This window comes from Bidens hawaiensis, unplaced genomic scaffold (assembly GCF_021521415.1).
Source record: "Bidens hawaiensis isolate Kalapana, Puna unplaced genomic scaffold, B.hawaiensis_p1.1 tig00041444_1, whole genome shotgun sequence".
NCBI lineage: Eukaryota > Viridiplantae > Streptophyta > Magnoliopsida > Asterales > Asteraceae > Bidens > Bidens hawaiensis.
The window spans coordinates 1-10,492 of NW_027497336.1; the positions used below are offsets into that span (position 1 = coordinate 1).

The 10,492-nt window shown below is 39.3% G+C and overlaps 1 protein-coding gene across 1 annotated transcript; it reads right to left on the bottom strand.

Moving 5' to 3' along the window:
• Positions 1–6,612: 6,612 nt before the first annotated feature.
• On the bottom strand, positions 6,613–8,042 carry LOC143592928 (signal peptidase complex-like protein DTM1). Its single transcript, XM_077072706.1, has 2 exons — positions 7,810–8,042; positions 6,613–6,778 (listed from the first exon to the last, which is right to left on the bottom strand). The coding sequence occupies exons 1-2, from the start codon at positions 8,040–8,042 to the stop codon at positions 6,691–6,693; spliced, it is 321 nt and encodes a 106-aa protein (XP_076928821.1). The 3' UTR covers positions 6,613–6,690.
• Between the last annotated feature and the right edge of the window lie 2,450 nt (positions 8,043–10,492).

Here is a 10,492-nt window from a genome sequence, read left to right on the forward strand (position 1 = left end):
TGTTAACTCGTGTTTACGTTGCGCATGCGTGAATGAATGTATTTATTAAATATTGACACCCAATAGTGTCACGAGTAATGAAACAATATGTGGCGCCCCGATGTATAATCCGCCTTTGGTCGGGGTGTTACAGATTGGTATCAGAGCTCGTGACTTTAGGATAGGTGGTTAGACGTAACGGGCTAGATACCTAAGAGTCCCTTCTCGCGCATGAGAGAAATCTCATGTTTGCGCGCTTATTGTTAATTACTCGTTATTTATGAATATGCTCGCGCCTGCGCAGTATATGATTTTATGTTTTATTCCGCGATATTTCGATTTTTATTGATTTTACATACATATTCGTTTGTTGGAATTGAAAATCCGAAAAGTCATGGTGATACATGAATAGTTGATTTTCAATTTTCAATTACGATTATGTTCTGAGGTTGGAGACTTGAAAAGTCATGGTGATACATGAATTGTCACCTCCAATACTCATTTTCTTGTATATTTTATATTGAGGATTGAAAAGTCATGGTGATACAGAATCGTCAATCCCCCAATACTCGTTTGCTCGTCATTTTAAATTGAGAATTTGGAAGGTCATGGTGATACATGAATTGTCGATTCTCGATTCGGATTTGTTACCTTTATTAAGTCTGCATTTAAGTCATTTCTTTTACTTTAACTTTTGATAGTATCTAACTCTGCGAAACCAAGCTTTATAAAGTTATACTTTGCGATAAAACCAAGATATTAACTAAAATTAAAACTTTTATAGAATGCCTCCACTATCAGCTCGCCATCTTAGGAAGAAAGAAGCCGCGCGCAGACGATCGCTGCAACGTTCCAGGAAATGGCCACCGCAATAGCCCAAGCTTTAAGCCAAAACAATACCAACACCTCTGGTTACAACATTAAGTCCTTTAACGCGGGTAACCCTCCAAAGTTCACAGGTCTTGAAGGAGCCACCGTGATGCTCCAATGGCTCGAAAAGATTGAAAACACTTTCCTCCATACCCAATGCCCTCATGACAGACGAACCCTATATGCCTCAGTGTCCTGGAATCCAGAGCGCTTACATGGTGGAATGGAGTAGCCCATGCGCGTGGCGCAGAAGCTGCTTCCAGCATACTCTGGGAGGAATTTAAGGATCTCTTGACGCGAGAATTCTGCCCTCCCAACGAAGTAAAGCGCCTGGAGGAAGAATTTTGGAACCTGAAGCAATACAGTGGAGAAGCGCGCGAGTACGCGACGCGCTTCCACGAGCTAAGCTTACTGGTCCCTCACCTTGTTACCCCCTCACGCCGAGCAATCGAGAATTCCTTGGGGGTCTCCCCATGGAAATTCAAGATTCTGTATGGGACAGAAACCCAGTAACCCTCCCTGACGCTATTGAGTTGGCCGCTGTGCTCAGCGACAACCATGTCAGAGCAGGAACCTTGTTCCTGCGGGGAGCTGAGAAGACCAAACCCACCAAAACTGCCCCTGAACCAACAGAAACCAACCAGAACCCTCAAGCCATAACCAGAAACGTAAGCGCAGACAAGCTTACGCGCTTACCAACCCACCCATAGTCCAGCAACCTGCCTACCAACCTCTAGTATACGCCCCTCAACCACTGTCCGCCTACCCAACACCTCCTGTAGTCCACAACTATGCCTTAACCAATCCCGCACTCCCTGCACCGCCAACTAAGAAACCTTACACAGGAAACCACCCATTTTGCCCAACCTGTAGACTCCACCCCCACCTCAAGTCCCATGTCGACAATGTAACCGATGTGGCCGCGCTGGCCACCTTGCAGAAAACTGTAGAGTCCTTCCCGCCAATCCAATTGCGCCAACACCACCAGTCTACCCGCAGAACCCACAACCAACCTACCAAAACCCACGACCCAGATCGTGCTTTAACTGCGGTGATCCCAGTCATTTCCGGAACGCGTGCCCGAGACTACAAGTGCAAATCACACAAGCGAATCCGGTGAACCAGATTTCAAACCAAGTGACGCGTGGCCGAGCTTTTAATATAACCGCGCACCAAGCGCAAGCGAATAATGACGTAGTTAATGGTACATTTTTACTTAACGGAAATTATGCTTCTACACTTTTTGATACTGGCGCCGATCGAAGTTTTATCTCTCGCGCCTTTGAGCAGAAGCTTGCGCGACCGCGCGATAACTTAAAAGAAGATTTTTCAGTTGAATTGGCTAATGGTGAAACTATTTTAATAAACTCTGTGATCAAGGATTGTACGCTTAACCTTAATGAAAATGATTTTCTAATCGATCTCATCCCCATGCCTCTTGGAAGCTTTGATGTTATTATTGGTATGGACTGGCTTTCGAAGAATCGCGCCGAAGTTATTTGCGCCAAGAAGATGGTTCGCATACCTCGAGAAAATGGTGATCTTCATATCTACGGCGAGAAACCTTCCCGCGGTCTTAAGCTTATGTCTTGCGCCGAAGCCCAAAAGCTATTGCGGAAGAAGTGTATTGCATTCTTAGCCCATGTGGTCAAACCTGATGAAGAAAAGAAGCTTCGCGATATCCCTGTTGTGCGTGATTTCCCTGAAGTTTTTCCTGATGATCTTCCTGGTATCCCTCCCGCTCGTGAAGTCGAGTTTCGTGTTGATCTTGTCCCTGGTGCTTCCCCCGTAGCTAAATCTCCTTATCGTCTTGCACCCGCTGAGATGCAAGAATTGGCCAGCCAACTTCAAGAGTTGACTGCTAAAGGATTCATCCGCCCTAGCTCTTCGCCCTGGGGTGCTCCGGTGTTGTTCGTTAAAAAGAAAGATGGATCGTTTCGCATGTGTATCGATTACCGCGAGTTGAACAAACTCACCATTAAGAACCGGTATCCCTTACCGCGTATTGACGACCTCTTTGATCAACTCCAAGGTGCCTCTTGTTTCTCCAAGATTGATCTCCGCTCTGGCTATCACCAGTTGCGCATCCGTGATGAAGATGTTCCGAAGACTGCTTTTCGAACTCGTTATGGCCATTTTGAATTCTTGGTCATGTCCTTCGGTTTAACCAACGCACCCGCCGTTTTCATGGATCTAATGAATCGGGTGTGTAGGCCTTTCTTGGATAAATTCGTGATTGTGTTTATCGATGACGTTCTGATTTATTCTAAAACCAAGGCCGAGCATGAGCAACATCTCCGGTTGGTGTTGCAAAAGCTTCGAACCGAGCAGCTCTTTGCTAAGCTTTCCAAGTGTGAATTTTGGTCTGATGAAGTACAGTTTCTTGGTCATGTTGTAAACAAGATGGGTATTCATGTCGACCCATCCAAGATTGAAGCAATCAAGAACTGGTTGACGCCATCTTCTCCTACCGAAATCCGTTCCTTTCTGGGCTTAGCTGGTTACTACCGGCGATTTATTTCGAACTTCTCAAAGATCGCTTTGCCTTTAACAGCTCTAACGCACAAAGGCAAACCGTATATGTGGGGCTCGAAGCAAGAAGAAGCCTTTCTGACGCTCAAGCGTCTGTTGTGTGAAGCTCCTGTTCTTGCGCTACCTGAGGGTAATGATGATTTTGTCGTGTATTGCGATGCATCCAACCAAGGTCTCGGTTGTGTTCTTATGCAACGAGGCAAGGTTATCGCTTACGCATCAAGGCAACTCAAGATTCATGAAAAGAATTATACAACTCACGATCTCGAACTTGGTGCAGTTGTATTTGCCTTGAAGATCTGGAGACACTACCTTTATGGTACTAAGTGTATCCTCTACACTGACCATAAAAGCCTTCAGCATATCTTTGATCAGAAGGAACTTAACATGAGACAACGCCGATGGAACGAACTCATCAGTGATTACGATTGTGAGATCCGGTATCATCCTGGTAAGGCTAATGTGGTAGCCGATGCGCTCAGTCGCAAACCCTGCCAGCTTAACTGTATTTTGCCGCGCACGCAGCTTCACTTCGCGCCGATCCAAAGCAACCTTGAATCGCGCATTCGTGACGCGCAGCGCGCATCCATCAGTAATGGTAACCTTCGCGCCGAGTTAGCGTGTGGCGCGGAAACGCATTTTGTGCCCAATCTGAGTGGAATTCTCTGCTATCTCAATCGCATCTGGATTCCCTTTGATGAGAATCTTCGCGCTGATATCCCGAGTGAAGCGCACAAATCTCGATATTCCGTTCATCCTGGCGCCGATAAAATGTACAAGGATTTGCGCATTACTTATTGGTGGCCCGGTATGAAGAAGGATATTGCTGTGTTCGTAGCTAGATGCCTGACTTGTTCTAAGGTAAAAGCTGAACACCAACGCCCATCTGGTTTGCTCGAACAACCAGAAATTCCTACATGGAAATGGGAATGTGTAGCGATGGACTTTATTACCAAGTTACCTTTGACAGCAAGCAAACATGATAGCGTTTGGGTAATAGTGGATCGTTTGACTAAGTCTGCTCACTTTCTGCCCATTCGTGAAAACTACCGTGTTGAGCAACTCGCGCAGCTTTATGTCAAGGAAATTGTCTGCCGCCATGGCACTCCTTTGAGCATCATATCCGATCGCGATGGCCGTTTTATATCCCGCTTTTGGAAATCTCTCCAATCTGCGTTAGGAACTCGCTTGGACATGAGTACGGCATATCATCCTCAGACTGACGGACAGTCTGAGCGAACTATTCAAACTCTTGAGGATATGCTCCGATCTAGTGTTCTTGATTTTGGAGGTAATTGGGATTCGCACCTGCCTTTGATCGAGTTCTCTTATAATAACAGCTATCATTCCAGTATCGGTATGGCCCCATTTGAAGCACTTTACTGTCGTAAGTGCCGCTCCCCGATTTGTTGGAGCGAAGTGGGTGAAACTCAAATCACAGGACCCGAACTTGTTCAAGAGACAACCGATAAAATCGCCAAGATCCGTGATCATCTGCTGACTGCTAGAAGCCGACAGAAGAGTTACGCAGATCGCAGGCGAAAGCCTCTCGAATTTCAAGTTGGTGATCTTGTTCTCCTCAAAGTGTCGCCTTGGAAGGGTGTTGTCCGCTTTGGGAAGAAAGGTAAGCTTGCTCCTCGATATGTTGGACCATTTAAGATTCTCGCGCGTGTAGGGAAAGTTGCCTACAGACTTGACCTGCCGCCCGCGCTCAGTAATGTGCATCCAACGTTCCATGTATCCAATCTCAAGAAATGTCTAGCTGACAAGAACCTTCACATACCACTTGATGAAGTTCAAGTTGATGAATCCATGCATTTCGTTGAGAAGCCTGTTGAGATTTTGGATCGCGAGGTAAAGCAAACCAAGCGCAGTCGTATCCCTATTGTTAAAGTTTGATGGGAGTCCAAGCGCGGAGCCGAGTTTACATGGGAAAGGGAAGATCAAATGAAGATCAAGTACCCGCACCTGTTCTCTGCGCAACCTACTTCGAGATAAATTTCGGGACGAAATTTCTTAAAGTAGGGGAGACTGTGACATCTGTCCCGATCCGACCCGACCCAGGTACCCGTTTCTCTGATCCGATCTCTTTCTTTTATGATTTAATATTTATTTTTACTTATATTTTACTTTTAATAATAATATATATTTTCCTTCCCGCCGTCCCGTCCCTCTTCTCTCTTTCCGCCTTCTTTTCCCTCTTGTCGCCGTCCCGCCCTTAAGCCTTGAACCTGTCCTTTGTTCCTTCCCGCCTAAGGTTGTCTGCGCAGCTCCACGCGCCAGACTCTTTAGTCGCGCAGTATCCCATGTGTTGAGGACGTAGACTTGGCTGTTTATTTGTATGTGTGGATCATTAACCGTCTTGTCGGTCTATTCCGCAGTTCTCATGGTACCATTAGATGAACACGGGAGAACTATCGTTTATGATTTTCTCTTTTGTTTACACATGCACAGTTTGTCTTGTTTGTGAGCTCAATTGTGAGCACTGGCAGTCTATGAATCTTAGAGTTGGTCCCGATCAGATTACACCCCTGTTGAAAACCAGACATACACATGTTGCGCGCAGATTTATTGTTATCTATGTATTAACTATTAAACTTGATTTCTCACCAACACGCAAGTGTTTGACGTTTTATTTTACCACATGTTCAGGTTTGCTGTAGCTACATTTGGAGCTTGTGGACACGTAGGACGTTTTTACTTTTGGACCTAGATTAAAATGTATCAAGACAAGTTATTGTTGTTCGAATATTTTGCCTTATAATATATTGATTTATGTAGATTTATGTTAACTCGTGTTTACGTTGCGCATGCGTGAATGAATGTATTTATTAAATATTGACACCCAATAGTGTCACGAGTAATGAAACAATATGTGGCGCCCCGATGTATAATCCGCCTTTGGTCGGGGTGTTACACCTATATGCTACCTAATTAAGAGTTGTAAGCAGACATGGACTAAAGATTTTGATTTTTTAAAAAACAATGTATATTTACTAATACAATCACAAATGTAGTGTAAAAGAAAGTTTTTACCTATTTGTAATATATTTGTGTAATCTTAGTTATGTAATTTATGTAATTTCAGTTTAATTGTAAATGTATTAACGACATATAATCAATTTGTTGACTGTATTTCACTTAATAATTAAAATTAAAGTTTAAAATTTTCAACAATTACCCGTGTAATACACGGGTCTCAAACTAGTATTCAATAATTAATATCATAGTCTATATCATGTGTAAACATATTAAAATTAAGCTTGTTGATCCAGTTGTATATCCAATCCAATCAAATCCAAATGTAGCTTAGGTTGATATGTACACCCACCATTTATAAAAAGCATATCCATAAATAATTGTGTAAACTATTGTTCTTATTGGATAGAACCTAAACCTGCAAAAATAACACAACTAATCACTTCAAACATCATTTTATCAAAAATAAAAATTAATGGAAAATTTCTTTAATCTTTGTCGTATGTGAGACTTGAAATTAAGACCTTCCATTCTCAAACTCAGGTATTTATCTAAAATGCTTGTATTTATTAAAACGCATCTAAGCAAAAAGTTAGGAACTACCGGACATAAATTTTGTATAACAAGACTAGAAACATATGAACGAAACGAGCCGGATCAAAACAATGTGACCAGTGAAGATCTCATACCATAGGAACACTTTTACTATCCTCAAAACTTTTAGATCATTTTCATGACTTATTAAAAAAAACACATAGATTAAAAATGTGAAACACATGACATTAACTATCATTTGCGGCTTAAGTTCCAAGTTTATGAATTTTTTTAACAGAGATGTATTATAATCATACAGTGTTGGCTATGGAAAACTAATTAAGCAACTAGGCTTGTAAACGAATCAAATGTTCGATAAACTGTTTGTGAACCGTTTAGCAGGATGCTCGTTTATTTAATAAACGAACGAACATGTTTACATGAACAAAAAATTTTTGTTCCTTTAATTAAACGAACGAACATAAACACATGTTTCATTCATTCATTTATGTTCATAAGCGTTCATTTGTTTATGTCCATTTATTTATGTTCATTTATGATCGTTTATGTATTAATAGAAAATAATTAATTATTATCTATATGAGTCATTTACTTAAAAATTTTATATTTGTTCATTTGTGTTCATTTATGTTTGTGTTCATTTACATTTATTAATATATGTTCATTTATCTTTGTTCAGTTATGTTCATTTAGATTTTAAACAAACGAACATAAATGAACATGAACATGTTCATTTTTAAGTAAACGAACATGAACACAAAATATGTGTTCCTATTCGTGTTCGTTTAAAGTTAAATGAACGAGTACGAACTACAAGCAACAACAAACTAGAGGAACAAAAACACTAAACCAACATCTAAATCCAATTAACTAAACTATAAAATGGTAGATCACCTGGTTGGAGTTGGTGGTGAAAGAGGAAGCATTTGAGGAACAGACAATGACGTCCATTGCGAAACCGGACGATCGAAGAACTCCCAATCCGGAAGAATGATTCCTGCGATCGCGAACATGCCGAATATGTATGTAGCCATCATTTTCTTGAATGAATATGTGTATAATCCAACAACCACCATGATTGCAGCTAAACATACCACAGACTTTCTCAAAGCTGCATCATCAGCCATTGTTGTTGAATGTTTAATGTTTGGTGTTACTCAAAATTATTGTGATAATGAAATGACCAAAGTGTGACTAAGATGAGGTGTGGTTGGAAAATGCCATAAATGCATTCATGAATGATTCATCCACTTCATTCATTTAATGGTGACCATTTTTATTTATATACATTTTTCATTTTTGACATTTTTCTATATACCAAAATAATAATATATTAGGTTGTTAGCGTATTTTTTACAACATATTAACATGTTTACAACTTGATTAGCACCTATTAATCTCTCAAACATTTTGACATGTTTAGATGAATGAGATGAATAGATTATGCTTTGTTACACTATTTTTAGTTTGCGTAAGTTATGTTGATGTTTCTGACACAAATAAAAATATGCGGTGTTTATTCAAAAAATATACCATGTCAACTTTAAGGAATGGTAAACTGACAACGTTTAATTACTATTAAGAGTTCGGCGTGAAAAGTAGTTATAATGGTTAAAACAAAGATTTAAACAGGTCAATTAAGAGGTTCTACTTACATGCGCATTTGAATTATCAAATTATGTGTTTATAACTAATAGGTGTTGTGTTGCCTTAGGTTAAGCTTCCGTGTATATATATATAAGCTTCCGTATAGTGAAATTAGAAGTAGATTTGAAGATCACGGGCTCGGTATTGGCATGAATACACTTTAATTCCTCTGTCGAAGATAGTCTATTACTTTGTAGTTGTTTTTTTAATTATCCCAAGTATTCAGTTATGCGTTGTTCACCTATTGATTACAAACAGTTGGCTTCAAATTTTGATAGATTTAGATTGTTTATAATCAGGTTCTTATCATATGGAAAACAAAATTTTATGGGACTATCTTGTCGAATTTTTGTAAAAATTTAGCTTCCGCGTCTATCTGAATTGTTTTATTGACAAGTAAAAAAAGACCCCGGTTGTTACACATACCTAAAACAATCCATTATTCATGCAATACATAACCAAAGGAAAACATAATGGAAATAACAAAGAAATAGTGTAACACTGCTATCTTTATTCAATTATTTTGACCACATTTTACACTTAAACATTCAGAAGCTTAATATGGAAGTTTTTGTCTAGAAAAAGTACTAACAAACATATGACTAAGATGGCAACCACCGAATCCGCAATGATCCAACCTTTTAGAGGAAATGCTAGTGATAGAAACGACGAAAAGTCGGCAAGCAATCCAAACCCATGCCAAAAGTTCCATGCCAAAAGTTCTTGACAATATTAATTCAGTTGTTGATTTTGGGTCCTCCACACCACCATGTAGGCGGGAAGCACCACTGCACAAAAGAAAAGGAATATTAGGAGAAAGCTTAAGTTTGCATACTCAAAAACCGATGCACTTTCTTTATTTTTGTATAGATGGTGAAATAACCTCATTAGTATAATTGCTATACCATTGCCCATAAACATCAATTTGAGAGAACACTTGAACTTCTCAAAATATTATTGTGGTTGACTCTCCGCAATCTCTTCCACCCTCACATGGTTAGACATGTCATCACTATTATCATCACTTTGTGATTGACCAAAGTAAGAATTTTTAAATGATTCATAGCTTCATTGTTCACTTATTCAATCTTTCTTTTTCAATGATTAGATTTAAATAAAAGGTTGTAAATCTTCAAGAGGAAAGTCAACATAAAGGATCTTCGGTGGCTTGTCCACGGCTTCTTCATTAATCCTTTGGACTTTACTTGCGTAGGTTCGAAACCTGTTGTTAGTAGTTTCAAATTTTTTTGGTATTCAAAGTACTCGAACATAGTAAATATAAAGAAAATAATTTTTAAATATTATGTGAGTGTGTCAAATATCATAAGTTTACTAATATTTATTACAAAATAAGTGAATATCAATATAAATAAGAGAGACATTTTTAAATACAAAAATATTTTATAAATTGATAATCATTTGATTATCAATTTATAAAATGATATATGTTCTTTAATATTATAGAAATACGAATTATATTTTATTTTTTTAGTCAAAATTTTCCGAATTCATCGACTAGATGTGGATTTGACTTAGGTTGACTACCTTTGATCGATTCTTATTAATTAGTTGGAGCTAAAGAAACTCGTCTTGACGTCATACCTTATAGCGAATACTCGAGGAGTACCCGACCTTGTAAACATACTGTTAGGATGGTCAAAGACAAGAGTCTTTGGACCACCCTTCGACGCTCAAATCAGTATTAGATTCACCAATACTGTTGCATATGTGTGAATAAAAACATGATAAATTGATAATAATATAGAGAGAGAGTATTGAGAGGGTGAACATTTGGGTTGGGGAGGAGGCTACTATTTTTATAGGTGAGTAGTGGGCTTAACCTTAACGGACCTCATCAATCTTTATGCTTGTAAAGATAAGTAAAATGGAGTTAAATGGATTTGGATTTACCTCATTAGATTAGGGTTTT

Excerpts from the sequence above, each read along its gene's own strand:
- LOC143592928 (XM_077072706.1), bottom strand. The coding sequence starts at position 8,042 with ATGGCTGATGATGCAGCTTTGAGAAAGTCTGTGGTATGTTTAGCTGCA. Across the intron at positions 6,779-7,809 it reads TCACCACCAACTCCAACCAG|GTTTAGGTTCTATCCAATAA; the intron begins GTGATCTACCAT and ends TTATTTTTGCAG.